General features: G+C 29.2%; 1 protein-coding gene across 1 annotated transcript in view; it reads right to left on the bottom strand.

Moving 5' to 3' along the window:
* Positions 1–23,003, bottom strand: part of LOC122529668 — a 52,825-nt gene that overhangs the window by 6,656 nt on the left and 23,166 nt on the right. Inside the window, exon 3 of the mRNA XM_043656003.1 lies at positions 1,591–1,796. Coding sequence (XP_043511938.1) covers positions 1,591–1,796 — 206 coding nt within the window. The remainder of the gene's footprint in view (positions 1–1,590; positions 1,797–23,003) is intronic.

The raw sequence follows: 23,003 nt of genomic DNA, 5'->3' as shown, positions 1-23,003 counted from the left end.
AACTGTCCTGCCCCCTTAAGTTTCCAATTTTTCCAGCTCATCAACGTCGATGGTGTCCAAGAACCTTCATTATATCAAACTTAACTCCCCAAAAGATTGCATTACTTATGGGATAACCGAATATAATTGTAGCGGCTCAAGAACTGTAGATTTTGCGATGTTTCAATCAACTTTCATCAGCACTGTGACGAGAGTCGAACCATCGTGGTTTGAACAGCGAACACTTATGCAAATTTTAATTTTTGCTCACATCCGTTGAAGAAACGGAGATTACTTTCGTTCGTTTAAGGTTCAAAGTGCCGTTAGAATACTTTCGTGAGCCGCTATGTGCATTATAATTAACGTAATACCGTACAATCGATGGCAACCGTAAAATTTTTAAGGAGAAAATGAAATTGTTGTAAAACAATTCGCGTTTCCGAAGGAACAATGTCTCTGCCTGATTTTCTTTTTTTTTTTTTGTTAGATTTCTATACGTGAACAATTTTTTTCTAATACAATTTCAGAGCTTTCTCTGAAGGGAGGTGAATTCAGTGCTGTAATAAAATACGCGGTCTTAGAAGGAACTCAGCCACGTACAAAAAACGTAACCTGAAAACGATCTCGCCCCGACTCTTTTATACATCTGTACAGCACTTTTTATGAAAATTTAATGATAGTGGTTTTTGTCTGTTTGATAAAATTCAGTCAAGAATTCACCACTTTTGAAATACTAATATTCCAACGTGAGATTTTCATTACGAGCAGCGAGCTATTTAATTAATGAAAAGAAACTGAGACAATCGATGAAGAGAACATATCGTCGCGTATACAGTTCAAGAATTATCATCACGTATATATATTTTAGAAAATTAAAATTTAAAATTGACTGAGCCATAAAAAAAAAAACGTATTTACTTTCCATAGAAATAAGTAAAATTTCGATTCTGATGCAGAAACAGTGCATTTCTATTATTGATCAAATTTCCTCCTCAGAGAGAAATAAATCGTGAAAAAGTGATAACAGCGTGAAATTCGATAAACATAAATATCCGAAGGTAACAAGATTAATAGAATTGAACTTCCACGTTGAGAATGCGACAAAAATCAATTAAACGTGCACAAACGTTTTCAAATTGAAAAATTCACATTTGACTAAATATATGAATGATACAGAATATAAATAAAATAATATAAAATAATACAAATAATATAAAACATATGTAACACAAATAATATAACAATAAATGTAAATAATATACTATGTGTATTACTAACCGTACCGATTTTATAAACCAAAATTTAATTTAATTGCCCATAACAATGCCAGTAAATTATTATCAATAATTATCAACACACTGTTAACAATTTATTAGTAATTAGCAGTTTGTAAAAGCAGTGACGGTTTATAAAATCATTGGTAATTTAATAAAATCAATACTCGTTAATAATACCGGTTATAAATACTAACTGCTGATTCCTACAAGCCGCTAATAAAAACCGTACTGCAGATTTTTCCACGGCTAACGACAAGAGAGGGCCAATTGGGGTTAAGCGTGAACAATTATCGGCAATAAATATTCAAGAAGCGTTATCAAGCGGCGAACACACCTAGTCTTCGTGACTGGCAACCATTCGGCGTGCGTGATCCTCAGGCTCTGATCGAGTTGTGGTAAACGAGCTTCCAGGTTGGGTGGTAAGCTTGGTAAACCTCTTGGGTCCGGTTGTATCGCGGTCTTCTGTCCACCATCTTCCCCACGCATCAATAATCCGATATGATCGTCGAAGCTACCCTTCAATCCAATATAATCTTCAGCCTGTGAAAGCCAACAGAAACGTTTAATCGCTATCGTGTAGACATATATATATATGTGCCGACCGTGGATGTTTTATTTCACGAATGACATGGATTACAGAGAATTTTTCAATCTCCTATTCCTTTCGATGTCCAATTTCAAGAAATTCCAAGGTCGTTTCTGTTGTACGAAAATTAGTATCGAATGTTGGAGCTGACGGATCTATCAAAATGATGGATTCAAAGTCAAAGTTGACACTGAATGAATGTTGATTGTTTGATCGAGTAAGATTGTGAATTCTATTTTATTTGAAAATAATAATTATCATTGTTCGCGAAATAGTTGAACATAAACAGAGGTCTGTTCTTCGTCCTTTGAATTTTATAACGATCACGTCGGAGAAAATTGAAATATCATTTTAAAGTAAATTTAAATTAATTCATTTTCTATTCCGCAAATAATACCAATTAATTGTTTAACAATTTTTTTTACTTTATCAATGCTTATCAATGTTTATTTTATTATTTCATTTCTGTTAAATTCGCATCTTTATTTTTAAAATTAATAATCGCGAATCAACAAATATTTTAAATAAACTTCGGACTTTCGAAAGTGTTTACGTTATGTATTATACTACGACGATGCGAATTTCTTTCCATTCGATTCGTCACACTTTCCAAATATTTCGATATAACAACGTTGCTTGTGCAATTTGTTGATTCTTTACAATTACTAATTAATTATTAAACATTGTTACACAATATCATATCACAAACAATTATATATTATATATTATATATTATAATTATAATGTATAAATATAATTTATATTATATAAATTATATATTATAATTATATATATTATTAATAATTATAAATAATATATTTAAAAAACTTCTGTTGAGACACATTCTTCGAGAAGTGAAAATTAGCCAAAGGATTAGCGTTGTGAATATTTCACCAATTGGTTATGCAATAAAGTTTATTCGTATCTTGGAAACTATATCTAACAATATCCTTCAATGGAACGTAAGTTTCTGAAAAATACTTCCAGTATTCGACTCATCACACCATAACTACCTCTATTCCTGTAACTTGAAAACTTATCCAAAACACGACCCAGAAACGAAATCATAAATATCGATTTGCACGACAAGGGGGGACACGTTCCAAGCCATATTTGGACGTTGTCAAACAGCTGTGCAAAGTGTTGAAATATCGGTTTCGATTCTTTTTTAGCCTCCAGGACTATGGATATTGACTTGTCCGCACATGCACGTCTCCAGATTTATTGGAGAAGATATTATTTTATTAAATATGTAAGATTATTTAAATATTATTATTAATATTATATTTAAGATTTAAGATATAAATATTTAAGATTTAAGTTATAAAGATATAAAATATTAAGTTTAAAAGGATATAAGATTTAAGATATAAAAAGTTTATAAAATATTAAGTTTAAAAAGATATAAGATTTAAGTTGTAAGATATAAAAAGATATAAGATTTAAGATATAAAAATTTAAATTTAAAAAGATATAAAATTTAAGATATAATTATTATTAATATTATATTTAAGATATTATTTAAATATTATTATTAAATATTTAAGACATTATTTAAATATTAAATATTAAATATCATATCCTTAATTTCCACGTCACTTCGTCAATTCGTCATTGAAGTGTAATTTTTTTTTCGTTCGCACAATTAATCAATATCGAAATCAGAAAATCGACGAAAATGCATTTGTTACGTTTCTCTTTCGTGATCTTATCGCGTACGATAATAGTGATATTAGAATGATCGGTAAAGAAGAATTCGATAATAGTTTTCGTCAAATTTCATACAATCGCGAAAAATGGTGATTCTCGCCAGGTGATGATTGAAGAGTGAGATCTTCAAATCATCGTATCAACTAACAAGATCCTCCAGTTTCAGAGTGATCGATATCAAATTTACTTCGCTGCGAAATCGTCAATTTCGAACCCTCAGATGTCTGCGATATCGGTTTACCATGCACCGGCATAATTAGTGCTATCATAATTCATACAACGCTCGTAGAGACTCTTCGATATCGCGTGTCACCACTCATGGATCGTCGATATCGATTCCCTACTTTCCGTTCTTTCGCTATCCTGTTCTACGCTTCGAGATGATGTATCAAGTATCTCAGCTGTATTTCATTTACGCGAAAAGTTACGTTATACGTCAGTTTTCAACCACCCGTTCATTTCCTCGCATCATTTCAGACAAGACTGTACACATTAAAAGCATAGTTTTCACGCACAAAATTTTAATACGTATATTTATAATTTATATAATTGTAATAAAATATAATTTTTATATATAATTTTTATATATGTTTGTAATTAAATATAATTTTTATATATGTTTGTAATTTGTATAGTTATAATAAAATATAATTTATATATATATGTTTATAATTTATATAATTATAATAAAATATAATTTATATATATATATATATATTTATAATTTATATAAATATAATAAAATATAATTTGTATATATATATATATATTTCTATCAGTTCATTTGTTGCAGTAAGGTGACATAAATAATAATCATTGAACTGCAAAGTTCTATAAATTTGTGGTAAATTTTAAATCACGAAAGTTCATAAAATATATGAGTTACATAAAAATATATAAGTACACAATATAATTCTTAATTTTTGAAAAAATATATATATATATAGATTTGCTTGAAAATCCACAATCTGAGATAGATTTCAATTCACAAAATTTAAGATAAATTTAAAAATACTTCTAATCCATTTGTGTGTATAGTAAGTAAATTGTAAAGTAAATAATAAATAATGTGTGTGTATAATAAATAAATTATACAAGTAATAAATAAATATTTAAATAGATGTTGAATGTTGATTAAATCTTCCTCAGTTTTTCTCATTATGGTGAAGACGGTGAAGAATAAAATTATCCTTCTCAAGGATAATCGCACAGGATTATTTTAAAATTATAGAATTTTCTAATTTATCTAACGTGACTCTACGTCATTATATCATTATAAGGTTTTCAACGAAATGCAAAAGTTACACTTATTTACAGTTATCTGCAATTTCAGATGTTGAACAAATAAAGAAATCACAGTGTCACGAAAGTATTTGAATATTTGCAAAAATTTTATACAAATATACTGTACGCACACTTTTATGCAAACCCACATGTTTGAAAGTGCAATTTAAAAGTAAGATTCTCGTCGAGAATTAGTTTACATACGAAATGTGTTTAGGTATACAAATGCTGAAATTCTCGCGGAGAAACAGTGCTTTACACTAAATGTTTGAACTTTCGTGGAAAGTTGTTCTACGTACTGGATGCTTCCACTGTATTTTCCCATATTTCGTAATACTTTCTGCTGTGCAATTTCAACAAACAAATGTACCAACAAACTCTAATATAGTCCAATTGCGAGCGTTACGTAAAATATTCAAAAATTTCGTAATTGCTGTGCAATTTAAACAAACAAATGTACCAACAAACTCGAATATAGTCCAATTGCGAGCGTTACGTAAAATATTCAAAAATTTCATTAACACCGTGGCACGAACAATTTCACCTTTCACAGCCGCTGCTCTCCGAAATTTCCTCTCCTCTACTCGCCAATAAAATCAAATTTAACAATTAAAGATAGTACCCGACTAAAGATACTCGCCGGTAAGATCATATTAAATAATTAATTAAAGTAAGACGGGCGTCCGCGAATTTCGACAGTTCGAGCAGAGAGGTCAAGCGTTTTGTTTCAATCAACAATTTCAAATGGGTTTTTCGAGTACCCTTTTCCTCTCGACGCGTCGACGCTTGAAAAAATTTCATTTTCACCGATCTCGCCGGCTTTTTTTCATACGATTCCGCCGGATTATACGTGTACACACACTCGCGATCATCGTCATCCCTCCCCTCCCGCGTAGACACGCTTGTACCAGTTTCTGCGCATTTTTTCATTGCACCGATGATCGATCGTTCGACTGGATTGCGGGACACGGTGGCCCACGATGAAAAATGGCATCATTTCTCTTCGGTTATGGCTCTCTATTTTTACGCGTTACAACGAGAGAGCTCTCGCAGTGGTTATAAACATCGACGGCGAAATGAATTTTTATTCGAATAATGGCCCTCGTAACTCTCGCCGTAATTCTGTATTTGAATAATATTAACTACCGGACACGATGGCCACTGGCGATCGTTCGGACGACGAATTTTTTTCTCTTTTAATTTACAAATCCGTTGGATCGAACATACTAATATATATAAATTTTTGTAATTTTTTTATATCACAACAATTATAATTCGTTACTAATTGTAAATGTAACAAATTTACAAACAATAAAATCATTAGAAAATCAATATATGTATATGTATATGTATATATATATATATGAATTTATTTTCTAATGAATTTCAACATATATATGAATTTATTTTCTAATCAATTTCAACACATATATGAATTTATTTTCTAATCAATTTTAATATATATGAATTTATTTTCTAATGACTTTTAATATATATATGAATTTATAATTTATTCATAATTGTTGTGACATAAGAAATTATAAAAATTTTGAAATAAAAGTCGAAAATTGCAAAAAATTATCTATTACGTATGCCTTTTCAACCTTTTCAATCCAACAAACGAAGATTTCATTCCCATAAGTATCACGTATCGACACTGTATCATTAAATTCAAAAAACGAAAACGAAAAAACAGAAACACATTACTGTCCACGTTAGTAGAAGAAAAAAGTCACTACTATTAAGTAACAATAAGTGAAACAAATAAAATAATTCTTTCAATTCTACACTAGGAACGACTTTTTAATAACCCTTTCGTCCATAAAGGAAATTTTACTTCCAAGCGTTAAATGTCCACCACAGCCAGTTTCAAGATCAACGATATCCCTCCTACCTCTTGCAATCGTGTCATTTAGAATTCCATTTGACACAGTTACTCGTGCAAAAATGTTCCCGTTTCGAGGAGTACAATTCAACAACCCCTGGAAAAGGGTGTTGCGCGTTGTTTCGTCAAAGCTGTGTTCAACATTATCTTACTCGAAAAAAAAAGACCGGTGAAAGTTCCCATTCTTCTTCTTCTCCTTTTTTTTTTTTTTGTTTCTCTTTTTCGTCTCTCTCCGACTCGTTTGCACCAGAGATTTTTATCTCTGTGCCATTCTCGAAAATGGAGCTATTTAAAAGTTGCGGGAAGCTTCGGTGTTTTAACAGCGGTAACTTTGTTTCCCGCGGTTCAAACGGAAAAGCGGGCGAATTTTCCACGGCGAGGGAGACCGCGAGCCGTGTGTTTCTCCACGCGCGAGGCAACCTAAAAACGCAATATGTCAGCCGTGTCATAGTCACGCGTTGCGCAATGACGATTGTAAAGCGAAATTACTACCGCCACGTCGAGCACGTCTTCAGCATGCGTTGGCTTTTATTCCTAAGTACGGGACTGTTGTGATAAAAATATTTTACCAGAAACGTGCAAACGGAGAGACAAAGAGAATAATTTCTGTATTGTTAAACCTGGAGAGTTACCATAAAAAGGAAATCAGATTGCTCGATTTTGGAACTTTTAGACTGATATAGTAACTCTACCGAAGATAACACAGAGTACAAGAAAGGAATTAAACTTTTGCCGCATGTCATAATGCAAGCTTTACCATCTGTCCTAACGAAAGGGTTAAATGTATTCAAATTATATTTAATTATATATTACATATATTATATTATATTCAAATTATATTTATATATTACAAATATTATATTATATTCAAATTGTATTTAATTATATATTACATATATTATATTATATTCAAATTATATTTAATTACATATTATATATATATATATATATATATATATATATTATATTATATTCAAATTATATTTAATTACATATTATATATATATATATTATATTGTATTCAAATTGTATTTAATTATATATTATATATATTATATTATATTCAAAATATATTTCACGAGTACAATTATTAAACACTTTTAATAATAAACAGACTGTGAATTTGTGTATATTTTTATGAATATAATTAATAAATGCAACACTTGGAATATTCATATAGTTAGAATGTGGAGTCCAATTAAAAAAGTAGAACCTAGACAGAAAGTTATTTCATATTTCCTCTTTTGAATATTACACGTTCTCCACTTTGTATACCTTATACATATTTATGGATATTTTATGTGCATTTTTCAAGTTAGGCTATTAATTTTTATTCGTAGCTAGTAATTTATTTAGTTGAGCCTCGAAAATTCTCTATTTATTCGCAAAACATGGAATTTTTTCTTTTATCGATTGCTCTTATACACTTACTTTTTTATACTTATTACTTTTTTTCCATAGAATGAACATAGTACTATACGTACACTATATCAAACTAGTACTTACTATATTAATATGATCTACTATATTAACCTGCTGCTTGCAAGTAGCTTGTTACTAATCCATATCTTTCTAATGGCAAATAATTTTCAACTCTGTGAACGACGTTGAGAAGATACTTGAATTAAAACATCCAATTCTCTTCTCTTCACCTGATCACTTCCATCCAATTGTAAAGCAACTCGAACTTTCCTCGAAACTATCGTCCTCGCAAAGTAAACCAATTCAAATGAAGAAAGTACAAAAATCAACTATATAGTACGATAAAGACAATCTGTGCTTGAGTTTCCCGAGCCAGTGGAAGCAAGTTTCGGAGAGGAAAAGAATTAATTATACAGATGGATAGACATATAGAGAAAGCGAGAGAGGGGGGGGGGGAGAAAGGGTAGTTGGAACTTGTTGCAGAGATGTGCGTGAGCGATAATGCACGCGAGCCCTCTCAAGGATAAATATACACTTCTGTAACTAACAATAGGTAAAGGTTTACTAATTTCACATGAAACGTCACGTGACAATTAATTTAAAGTGTAACGTTAAAGGAACGATCGTTCGGGAAAGATTAGAAGTACTTGAAAAAAATCACACTAACAATTAACCAATTTTAAATATCATTTCGACTTTTTTATTTATAATGATTTCTCTGAAACATATCCTGCGGTAAAATTTTGATTTCGAGATCAAGAAAGAATGTGTTACATAAATTATTACGATAGATATAAATTAAAATTATTAAAATTACTGATTTTTATAAAGACTGAAGCTACGAAAATTATACGAAATTAAATGTAATTAAAATTGTAGAAAAAAGTGATCGAAATTGTAATTATGGTTGTAAATCAATTAACTAACTTTAGGTCGATTTACAACTCGTGTGAATTCATTACTCTATTGCAATTTCGTTAGACAAATTCTAGAAACATTTTAGCAAAAATTATATAAATTATAAAATTAATATTTATAAAAATTATATAATTATTAATTATTTAATATAAAAATTATATATAAAATACATATATTATATATAATAATTTTATTTATAAATTTTAAATATATTATTTTATATATTATATCATATAATTTATATTATATAATATACATTAATATTAATATTTATAAAAATTATATAATTTATTATAATATTATAAAAATAATATAAATTAATAATATAAAATTAATATTTATAAAAATTGTATAATAATTATTAATTATAATTAATTATTAATTATTTAATATAAAAATTATATATAAAATATATATAATATATTATATATAATAATTTTATATATAAATTTTAAATATATTATTTATATTATGTGATATATAATATAATTATATTATATAATATACATAAATTTTAATTATATATAATTTATATATAATTTTAAATATTTAATTATTATAATTTTAAATATAAAAGTTTAAAAATTATATATATAAATTTTATATTATGTGTAAAATTACATATAAAGTATATATAATTATATATAAAAATTATTTAAAAATTATATAAATGTCCAATGAAAATTCCACAAAATAATATAATATAAAATAAATACTGCCTTTAATATTCTCCCCTTTCTATACTCTCTTTATTCCTATATTTTTTAGTTAATCGAAAAAACGATTATACCCAACGTATCTATTTTATCTGCTTTGATCTCTTATCACTATTTCCCTCGAACGAGACATTTCGATGAATGTCGTGTAGATAACTTCCGACAATGTCAATGTGTTTCACGTTAATGTCTATAATTATTAATTGACTATTACCCTTGTGTTTGGTTATATCCCCTCATGACTTTGAGGTTCCTTAATTATGTCATATTTGATGTCTACATTAAACATTTACCTTCGCCTGGCAACATAGCGAGGCTATGCGAACAATTATGCCGTTAGATCTACAGAGCTACATAAATTGTATACGTGCATACATGTATGTATATCATACCTATGATTAAATCTGCATAGAGTGTATTTATCTTCAAAGGAGAATACCGACGTTTCGAGATATACGTACAACAGACAGCGAGTTCAGAATGTTAAACTATTGTGAATTTTCTAAAACGAGTATACACGAGCTTGTCAACAATAAATGATTAATTAGAAACATCGAGTTAATAGTTTCTAGGTGTTCAGTTTTGTTCACTTCTCCATTATTTATGTCACCATTTTTAGCGCCAAAATGTACAGGGTGATTCACATAACTCGCACGTCTGAAATAATACTTTTTAATTGTACGTCTAATGAAAAATTGCTTAATACAAAAGTTGTATCACTTTTGAAGGGAGACAAAATATGGCGTATACGTATACACACGTGTATGTATTTTAATATGAAACAACTGAAAAAGGAAACACATAACTTGGTACTACAGAAAATACGTTTCAAGTTTATAAAAATATAGAAAATCATACATAGATTTTAAATTGCTGTCAAATTAAATAAAATAAATAAAATGATCCTTTATATATATTATATATAATATTTTATGTATTATATATAATATATTATAGTATATTGTTTTATATGTATACATACACACACACACACACACACACACACACACGTGTATATATTTTAATATGAAACAATTGAAGAAGGAAGCACATAACTTGATACTTCAGAAAATACGTGTCAAGTTTATAAAAATATAAAAAATCATACATAGATTTTAAATTGCTGTCAAATTAAATAAAATAAATAAAATGATCCTTTATATATATATATATATATATATATATATATATATATATATATAATATTTTATGTATTATATATAATATATTATATTATATTATATTGTGTATTGTATAATATATTATATATTATATTATACTGTGTTATGTGTACACATACACATACACACACGTGTATGTATTTTAATATGAAACAATTGAAAAAGGAAACACATAACTTGATACTACAGAAAATACGTGTCAAGTTTATAAAGATATAAAAAATGAAATAAAAATCATACATGGATTATTAGTTAAATTGCTGTCAAATTAAATTAAATAAATAAACTTAAATCCTTCGTAGCCTGCTTAACTTTGATAAAATTTCCCCCACAGGGACGCGAATTAATATGAAGAAAATTTTGATACAGTATCGTACAAGAACGTGATATATCTGACTACGAGAATATAACGTGAGAACGTTATAGGAATATAATACACATTTTTATTTGCAATACATGATAACCATCAGCAAAAGAAAATTAATCGTACAGTCGATGTAACCAATCCATCTTAAATCTTTTTCTTCTCGCAATTTACTTTTATTCAACCTGTAAGTAATAATCTACATACGAAACGTAACTGGATATCGCAAAGCAGGAGTTCAATCCGCTTATAATCGATCTGATTGAACGGAGGATCCGTACCGAGGAACTCAAACAGAGAGCTTAATTTAATTTAAAAAAAAAAAATACAAAAGTATCTGCCTAATAGAAAAGCATAGACACGACGAATATACTTTGTATTCGTTGCAAGCTGATTCGATACAAGAGCACGTTCGCCTAACGGGATGCAGGCTTGTTCATCCTGAAACACGTTAAGACGACACTCGTGACACGTGATAAATTCAATTTGACTTTGCCTTACAGTCAAGTGCTTTCTTTTCACCGTGTTTTCGCGATTAATTCTCCTCGATACGAAGAAACGCTGTTCCGACGTACGCTTCCTTATTTTCTACTTACGGACGTATAATTTACATCTTGCAACATGTCGCATTACCATCACGAGTGAGGTACAGATATATCATTATTCTTAGGATTGTATATGTTGTTTTTCTTTTTTTTTTTTTACAATTAGGAAAAATATTGTCTGTCTAATTTTAATTTTCTATACATTTCAAATAATAATTCTCAGTATATCAAGATAATAATTGTAAAATTGGATTATTTCGAAATTTACAGTTTACACTTTTTCCCAATTTATATTTCCCAATTATTATATTTATATTTCCCCATTAAACATATATATTATATATGTTACTATATATTTTATGTAACATATAAATGAATTTCAATTTTATTTTCAACATATTTTAATGTATTTTAATTTTAAATATACTTCAGACAATAATTCTTGATGTATGAAAGTAACAGTTGTAAAAGGTCTGAATAATTCTCGAATCTACAATTTTTGGTTTTTTTTGAATATATATGTATGTTCAATTTTAACTTTAAATGTATTTTAAATAATAGTGCTCATATTAAAATAATTCTCAAAAATTTTAATGATTTCCAAACTTACAATTTTTAATATTTCCTTTAATTAGTATTATTATTAATAATAATATTTCCTTTAATATTTCCTTTAATTAGTATTATTATTAATAATATTTCCTTTGATGTTTCCTTTAATTAGTATTACTATTTAAATTAATAAAATAATATAAAGTAATATATATAAAGTAATATTTCCTTTAATACTATTTAGTATTTTTAATATTTCCATGTATTAAAGTACATGTGTACGTATATGTCCAATTTTAATTTTAAATACATTTCAAACAACAACTCTCTGTATACTGAAATAATAATTCTCAAAAGATTTGAATAATTTTCAAATTTACAACAATCGAAACTCCCAATATTAATATCCAATATTAATTTTAAATACATATTTCGAATAATTTACATATTTTACATATTTCCATAATTCTGTAATATAATCAAATTGATAATTCTCAAAGATTCGAACGATTTGGATAATTTTGACGAACGACTCTCAGATTTACAATCTTTGGTATCCTTCCTGCCACCGGAATGATAATTCTCAGAGATTCGAACGAACGATTTTGTTAATAATTTTCTAATTTACAATTTTCGACCAACGAGCACGCGCGCTAAAGGCGCGGATCGATATTAACGATAATGTTGCTCGCAAACACCGGGCGAACGACGTTTTCGAGAGCTAATAAACTTACGATATAACGGTGGCCGTGTTGCAGCTAATTAACGAACCATTTGCCGAACGAGCTTAATCGTCAGATTGTAAAATAATTCCTAAATACGTAATTTCGAGGTGTTACTTATTAACTGGCACCGGCGAGCCTTCAATTGTTAATAATTCAGTCGCATTTGCAATTAAACTTTCGCGGCCCGATGCCGCGGTGTTTCCGGCATAGTGGTTCCCCCATTCGTGGCAAATTCGATAATCTGTTACGCCGACGTGACGTTTCATAATCAGTTAATGAAACTTTTATTAACCATCGAAAAATGGATTTTACAACGAATTTTTTTTTGCTGATCGAAAGTCATGCTTCAATTTTTATCGAGAAATAATTTTATTTCCTATTTATGCGTATATAATAGCTTTCATTGTGTTTTTAAAATACTCTTTTCTTTTCTTTGTCCTTTTCTTTAATTTTAACCGCAGAATGATAAAAATATTTTGTTTTGAGAATGAAGTGGGAAACAAAAGGGGAACAAATTGCTCTTCCGTGCTCGTTTCCAGAAACCATTCAATTTTTACGCGAGATTCGATATTTATTTTTCACAATTTACCGAGGGAATAAAATATCAGAAGAATTATGTAATGAACTGGGAATATTTTATTTCCTGCTTCCGATATCTCATCGTTCGTATCTGTGCCACGTGTGTTTATTTTACAGTTCGTTGTTATACTTGTTACACTTGTGTTCATTTCACATTTACGTAGAAACGAAGCGTCAACGATTCAAATCGTCTGTCGTGAATTAATGGACAGCAGCAAACATGCTTTCTAACTTCTCCTTAATTAATTAACGCAGCTAAAATTCTTCCCTTTCGGCGCGCTCGGAAACTTGCAACGTCGTACCAATAATTCTACTAATTTCACTCAGCAACTTATAATTTATAATCGCCGTTCCATTTATCATCCACCATCCAAGCAACATTCTACTTTTGTGTTTCCAGCAAACTCAACTCTGAACTACTTCTCTTTCATTAAAGTTCTGTATTACTTTCCTAAAATTGGGACCGTCGGTACTTGAAAATTACAACTTTCACGTATACTTTCTCAAATATAAATAAACATGCTACAAATATAAATAAATGTCAATATAAACGTATAAATGAACGTAAATTAAAAAAAGATGTTTCGCGCTAATAAACTAATATGAATTATTTAAACACTCTGTTTTAAGCCTTGGAACCCGCATGTCTGACTAGGCATCGATTTTTTCACTGACGTTCGTGCGTCTAACGCAACTCGATACTCCTTTCAACGCTTCGGTTTGTAAAAATCTTTCGTTACAAAGAAGATACACACGGTGCGAAATATTGAGGTTTCTATATTCTTTTGAGAAATCGTGAGAACTTTTTTTTGAAATAATCTCGAACACGAGTAATTTACGATTAAGATACCGTCAATTCATTCGCACGCGTATGTACATTTTAATTTTCGCGTAATTTTAGAATGAATCGGTCCTCAGTTTTTTTTTTTTTTTTTTTTTTTCTAGCATAAGCGCGCTACGATATACAAAGCTTTTATAATAATAATAAAAAAAAAACATACAGTTTAAATCAAAAAATTCCAATTAAAGAATAACATTCGCAGAATTTTTAAATTAACACAAACGCCTTTGAAAAATCGGGAAATTCTAGCGGAGCTTTCCACGCGAAATGAGCAGTTTCTAATTAAGAATTTTACGGTCCAACGTAATTCTTTTAATTCGAACAATTAATCGTTCTAAAGTCTTTTTGCTGTTACCGTTTACTGCGAAATAGATACGATTGGTGAAGTAAATACGATTAATCAAGTCCCAGAGAAACAACACGTACATCGTACAGTTTAAAACAAAAGTGTAAGATTAAAACAGATATTTATGTCCAAGAGAAAATTTTAAATGTGCCTCCCCGAGTTCAACCAGAAACCGACAAATTCTTATCTGAAATTAAAGTTGAAATTAAATTTTTTCCAAGCTCCCGCGTTGCAACTAAAAAATTTCCAACAAATGTGGAATTTTGTAATTTTTATCTCTCCGGGGATAACTCTGCAATCTCTGTGCAATCTCTACTAGAAGTTAGAAGAATAGTACTAAATTGTACACAAATCAAATTCAGTAGTAATTTGTGATAATTTAAAGCTATAAAAATTGCAAACCTATCCAATTGTTATTAATCAAATAATCAACTTTGATCAGCGTTAATGCAACATTTCATTCCTGATCGCTCAATTATATTGATTGATCAATTTATATTCACGATTTTTTAATATTCACTTAATAAATCTTTAATTATCGTATCTTCCATCTAGATTCTGTAATTTCATGAAATTTCAAGAAATAGAGAAATTTATAATACTACGATATTTATGACGACAGTATTATGAAATATTATCATACCTGCTTCGTTTCTGACAAGTTGATATAATTCAAACTTATGAAAATTATCAAACGTAAATAATTATTATTGAGTAATTTAACTATTGTTAAATATTAAAACGTAAATAATTATTATTGAGTAATTTAACTATTGTTAAATATTGGTAATTGTTAAATATTGTTAAATTCAAACCTCCGAAAATTGTCGAAAAATCGAAATACCTCTTATCAGAATCACATTAAATCTAATAAGCTGATATAATTCGAACTTATGAAAACTATCGAAAAACGTAAATACATAATTATTATTGAGTAATTTAACTATTGCTAAATATTGGTAATTGTTGAATATTGTTAAATTCAAACCTCTGAAAATTGTCGAAAAATCTAAATATCTCTTATCTGATTAAATCTAATACCTCCTATTAAATCTAAATCTATCATTATTAGTAAAATTCAAACCTACATAATTTACGATTAGGCGTAATCCTTGGGGGATGAAACGAAAGTCCAAATTAACCGTGTATCGTTTCAATTGTTTCCAAACGGCGTGAAAAATTCATAAACTCGCCCCCCCCCCCCTCCTCCTCCCAAACTCGACTTTCGAACATTCCAACAACTAACAACCGCTAATTAAGACTCGCGTTTAATCAATTAATCGCGGTGAAGTTTCACGCCGTTTGTATCGAACAATGCGGCCGGCCAATTTACAAAGGACACGCGCCGTGCTAATTAAAAGCGAGAAGTGAGAGAGAAAGAGAGAGAGAGAGAGAAAAGAAAAGAAAGAAAGAGAAACAGAGACGCAGTCATAATCAAAGGTATTCCGCAATCCCGACGAGATTGAAAACCGCTGGCCCCGGAGACTCCTAATTAGGATACCCGAGCAAATAAGAAGGAGACTTCCGTTGCGCTAATAACGAAACTGAGGCGAGAAAAAAAAAAGAAAGACAGACAGACAGAGAGAGAGAGAGAGAGAGAGAGAGAGAGGGAGAGAAAGCTTCGGCGAACGCAAATTCTCGCCACCACGGAGTGAAACTCGCGAAACTTTCGCTACGAAACTCCGCGCGCGTACTTTTCGTTATTTCCACCTCCCCCTCCCACACCCTCCACCCGCACACTCGCGCGGAGAATTCTTAAGGGGTCAGAACAGTTTGAAATTTTCGAAAAATCGATTTTTTTTTTTTTTGTTTTCGTCTTATAGTAGTTTGATTTATTTACCTCGAAATTGCACGTGTTCGTTCAATTTCGTTCGTCACTGTGTGCATCGGTGTAAAACGAATGGAAACGAGGAAAAGGAATGAAGTCGGACTAAGAGACTAAAGAGAAACTACCTACACGGATAATTGTTTCATCATTAACTTTTTAATAATTGTTATTAAAAATTATTTAACAATTATCATTAATTTAACTTTTATTAATAATATAATTAATTAAAATATAAAAACTTTTACTAGCAATATAATTAATTAAAAATATAAGAACTTTTATTAATGATATAATTAATTAAAATATAAAAACTTTTATTAGCAATATAATTAATTAGAAATATAAGAATTTTTATTAATGATATAATTAATTAAAATATAAAAACTTTTACTAGCAATATAATTAATTAAAAATATAAAAACTTTTATTAATGATATAATTAATTAAAATATAAAAACTTTTATTAGCAATATAATTAATTAGAAATATAAGAATTTTTATTAATGATATAATTAATTAAAATATAAAAACTTTTACTAGCAATATAATTAATTAAAAATATAAAAACTTTTATTAATGATATAATTAATTAAAATATAAAAACTTTTACTAGCAATATAATTAATTAAAAATATAATAACTTTTATTAATGATATAATTAATTAAAATATAAAAACTTTTATTAGCAATATAATTAATTAAAAATATAAAAACTTTTATCAATAATATATAAAAATATATTTATTAAAATTGTAAAATTATATTATAAAATTGTACATATATATTTATTGAAATATAAAAATTTTTATTAATGACAGTACAATTAAAATAATTAATTATATTAATAATATCAAAATAATACAATTATTATTAATTTAACTTTTCAAAAATTATTATCAACCACCAGTTAATAAACATTTTCTTCCGTTGCGACGTACAGATTCGCTGACACGTCCCGAATAAATCGTCCATCCCTTTTTACCGGTGGTAATTATCACGTTAACAAGTATAATAAGTAGAACGTATAAAACATCTTCGGCGGAGTAACCCCTTGTCAGGCTTCTCCTGAATAATTTGTCGAAGCATCGGTTTATTTTGCTTCACGGGCGAAATCAACGCGAACCACCATTTGTTCTTCGAAACACGGCTCGACGGTTCGTTCGTTCGTTACTTTTTATTATTGCTGCGATTTATTGTTGCTCAACGGAGTTTCCCTTCGCGTTGTCCTATATATATATCCCTCTTTAATTCTCGGTGCCACGTGACAGGCGAGCACCACGCTGCTGCCGAGGTCTCTCCGCGATAGGGAAGATGGATTCAACCGGCCCTCCCGTACTTCTTACTCGCGATTCGTCTTTCCTCAGCTTCTCTCCCCCAACCCCGAAACGTTCTTTCGACCTTCTAATCGATTTTATTCCGAAGTTCGGCGAAATCAATTCTCCGTCAGTTTGGACAGTGATTTAGTAACAAAGGGAGGGTTTGAAAAATTCGGGAAAGATTTTCAATCCTCGTGTTTTCGTCTACTGAAACATTTTCCTTGGGGTGGAAACATTAAAATAGCATAAAAATTACGTACGTTATATATATAACATATAAATTACGTTAATAATATTAAATAATATTCAATATTAATGATATTTAATATTATTGTGATAATAATGTTAAATTATAATATTGATGATATTTAATATTATTGTGATAATAATATTTAATATTATTATGATAATAATGTTAAATTAAATTATTGATGATATTTAATATTACTATGATAATAATGTTAAATTAAAATATTGATGAAATTTAATATTATTTGAGAATAATGTTAAATTAAAATATTGATGATATTTAACATTATTATGATAATGTTAAATTAAAATATTGATGATATTTAATTATTAATGATATTAATATTGATAATATTGATGATATTTAACATTATGATGATGTTAAATTACAATATTAACGATAATTAATATTATTATGACAACGATATTAAATAATATTAAATATTAATCATATCAACTAACATTATTATTAAATAATATTATTAAATAATATTAAATGCATTAACAATATCATTAATAAATAATATTAAATACGTTAATAATGTTAATAAATAATTAATACGCTGATAAGATTAATAATAAAAAATGTTACGTTAACGAGATTAAATAAATATAAATTAATATAAAAATAATATACACGTCGTATATATCTTTTATATCTCTGAATGTTGCAGGTGAATGATTTCGAATGTCAAGGTTTTTGACTCGACGAATTGACGCGAAGAATATGTTTTCTCGCCGCAACGGGGAATTTCATCTCAACGTATAACAGAAGGGAAATGAAAAGTAAATTGAGTAAACTTCTATTCTGTTGTGTAAAATTACACAATACCTTTCTTTCAATTTTTAGAAATTTTTATACATATGTATTGAGAAAGCTTATACATATGTATTGAGAAAGCTGTAACTTTGGAATTAATTTCTTTTCCGCGTCTCGTATAGTCTCGCAAATATTCACGGCAATACGAAAAGATGTTTGGAGAGGTGTTTTCGCGCTTTCGACCATTTTACAATACGAGAAAGGAATACTGTTTTTTTATCAGCACGAACGTGGACTATATTTGCGCAAAGTTTCAAAAGTTTCACGTTTTCCAGTTGACTTTGCTTGCAAACTTGTAAATACCGTTGGCGAATTTTCAAGTGAGAAGTTGTTGACTTTCATTCATTTTAAAAAATGGAATTTATTTGGCATTGCAACAGCTCGTTTTGTTAGTAGTATTTGCCGAAGATTGAAAAAGAAAAAAATAGACACGTGACAAAGCTTCGTGGACAATGTTTCGGGATTTGCAACCGCTATTTACCTAACTTACTAATTTCGTATGTCAAAGGCAGTGGATTTTATAGTCAAACACTTGAGGGAGTCATCCATCACCGGAAAGGTCATAAGAGGTCAGGTCTCTAGTGCCTACGCGGCTAATGGGTTCGTTAATTGCTATGACATGACCTCAGGCTCATGATATGTCAATAGTTATATCTATTAACTATATAAGTGCAGTAATAATTCGTGACTTTCGAAGCCCCAATTTTAACTACCAATTCATATAAATAATAATAAAAATAAATAGCGTGATAATTATGACGTCGACGTCTAATAATTACGTCTAAATAATATTAATACATTAACTGTAATATTATATTAAGGATAATATTAATAGCAATAGTAATACGAAATCAATTGTAATGTTTAAAATTAATTTGTAATAATGTTATATCAAGGATAATAATTAATAGCAATAGTAATACGAAATTAATTGTAATATTTAAAATTAATTTGTAATATTGTTATATTAAGAATAATATTAATAGCAATAATAATACCAAATTAATTGTAATGTTTAAAATTAATTTGTAATATTGTTATATTAAGAATAATATTAATAGCAATAGTAATACGAAATCAATTGTAATATTTAAAATTAATTTGTAATATTGTTATATTAAGAACAATATTAATAGCAATAATAATACCAAATTAATTGTAATGTTTAAAATTAATTTGTAATATTATTATATTAATAGCAATAGTAACGAAACCTTATAAAATTAACACAACATAGACAAACGTAACAAATACAATATAAAAAATTAACGAAATTAATCATGCAAATCTTTACAGCAAGAGAAGCTTCGAGCTATCTCAATGTTTTTCAATTCTAAACCATACGCCGGAACTCGAAGTTTCAGCATATTCGACTTTCAACCATACTCGTGACCTAAACCATAGAATTCCTATATGCGCACACAACTGGACGTCGTAAAAACTTCGCGATAACAATGCACTACGTATCTGTCGACGATCTAAAATAATAACTGTTGTCTCGACTTTCACGGTACAATGGAATTTTATACATAAAAGCCTCGCCTATTTCGATAATTCAATAGTTTACTGTTAATTAAAGCACTTTATCACCGGCGAGCGGAATCAATACAGTTTCATTAGAATTTTAACGACGAGAAGGACGCGGAACGAAATGAAAGATCCGATCGAACGGATCCAGCCGGTATTTATTACGACTCAATAGAAGTCCTCGCCCTCTACCTCTCCGCCCTTTTCACTCCTACACGTTCGTTCCGAATGGCTTTACATTACAGTTGAACAGAGTCACGTGTACCATTCCCATAAAGGCTATTTCCTATCGGGTTCGAAGCCACTTTTCCATCTCGGAAATCATCTGAGACCAATTTAGTCCCCCTAAACTCGGTGTCGCCTTTTTTTTTGGAAATTGCAACGCCGACGCTTCGAGAAAAAGAAAAAGGGAACCACAGGGAAAGGGCAGGGACCAGTAAATAATAATGGCGCGAGATATATTATGTCAATTTAAAATTGTGTCAACCTAAAATTATGTCGATCTAAAATTGTGTCAACCTAAAATTGTGTTGGTTTTCAATTACGCGTCTAATAAAAAATTGTTTAGTACATAAAATTGTTGCGCGATTTTAACCAACTGATTGCGGACCATAACGAGCGACCGAACCGTATACAATAATTCGTCCCTTTCTTTTCCTTTTGGACTCGTACGATATCACTGGATAGAAATGATTAAGAAGCGATCAACTTGTCATTTGTTTTGCCTGTTAGATTTAAATATACTTGAAACTGAGAAAATGTTGCAATTTAGGGCAAAAAAATCCTCGACGTGCGCGGCACGTCATTCCAGCGCAAGAGGTTAAAGTGATAAAAGAACTAGATCCAAACGAAAAGTCGTTCCACCAACTAAGCATCTCACCAGATTTGTTAAATTAGAACGAAATTAGAGTACTCATTTCGAAAATCTCGCGTACGTGTGAATTTAAATTCACCTCGAACGTGCAAAAATCCGTGCCAATCGCAAAGGGAAAAAAAAGAAAGAGAAAACACTACAGAAAACGAAACAATCTTTAACCACTTGCGCTGGCAACTGATTGCGGACCATAACGAGCGACCGAACCGTATACAATAATTCGTCCCTTTCTTTTCCTTTTGAACTCGTACGATATCACTGGATAGAAATGATTAAGAAGCGGTCAACTTGTCATTTGTTTTGCCTGGTTTACATTTAAATATACTTGAAACTGAGAAAATGTTGCAATTTAGGGCAAAAAAATCCTCGAGCGACCGAACCGTATACAATAATTCGTCGCTTTCTTTTTGAACTCGTCGGCATGGTGTCACTGGATAGAAATTATTAAGAAGTAATAAATTTATTATTTGTTTCACATAGGTTATACTTAAATACAGTTTATAATTATTTATTCCTAGAGTTGATAGTATTCATTCTCATTTGTTATTATATTCATTATAATCAGTCAATTCGAAGATTGTTTCATATTGAATTACTTTGAGAACTAACGAAAGATAAAATGTTTAATCGAGTCAAATTTCTAGAGATCCTAAATATGTCCGAACAGAATATTGTAGTTTTGAAGATGTTCTTTTCGATGGCATCTGCTCACTTGTGCTGTTCACGCAAAATGTAGTGAATAACGCAAAAAATGAAATGTAACGAAATATAAATATTCTGAAAAGAATCGTATTAGAATCCTTCTGTCGTTGAAAATTTACAATTATTTATTTACCGAATTTTCGTGTTTCTTTTATTGATTCAGGGAATTATTTTACACGGTCAATTTGAGGCGAAATTCAATTTCTGGAACTCTATCGGCAAAAATATAGTAATTTGTAAATATCGATAGCGCGTGTAGCGCACACAGAATGCAGTGAATAAATATTGTCGTTCGTGTTATAATAATTATGTAACGGTTGAACATTTATTCACCATTTTATGACTATAATCATTCAATCAGGAAATTCTCATTTTTAAGAATTATTGACCAATTATTATTGAACGTTATTTCAATTATTATTTAACTAATAAATTGTCATATTCATTCATTAATTATTATCAAAAATTATTTCACTTTATTGAAATCATCATAAATTCCAGCGGGCGAATAATGTATAAATTTCGAAAAAGTAATTTTCCCTCAATATTTGCACGAGGGACAAGTGACAAATATTTACTCTGTTCGAAAACGAAGTGATATCGGTAAAACAAATAATTGAGAATTTTGATTGCCGGCCGCGAGCGAGGAGATATGGAAATATATTCCGCAAGTTATACGAGAACGCTCTAAAAAGCAATTTTAATTTAAATTATTCCGAAAGAGTTCATTCGATTCTTTCTTTCCTTTTATTTTTTTTTTTTTTTTTTTTTTTTTTT

This window comes from Frieseomelitta varia, unplaced genomic scaffold, assembly GCF_011392965.1.
Source record: "Frieseomelitta varia isolate USP_RPSP 00005682 unplaced genomic scaffold, Fvar_1.2 scaffold_300, whole genome shotgun sequence".
In the NCBI taxonomy this organism is placed as follows: domain Eukaryota; kingdom Metazoa; phylum Arthropoda; class Insecta; order Hymenoptera; family Apidae; genus Frieseomelitta; species Frieseomelitta varia.
This window is presented reverse-complemented; position numbering and strand designations above follow the sequence as displayed.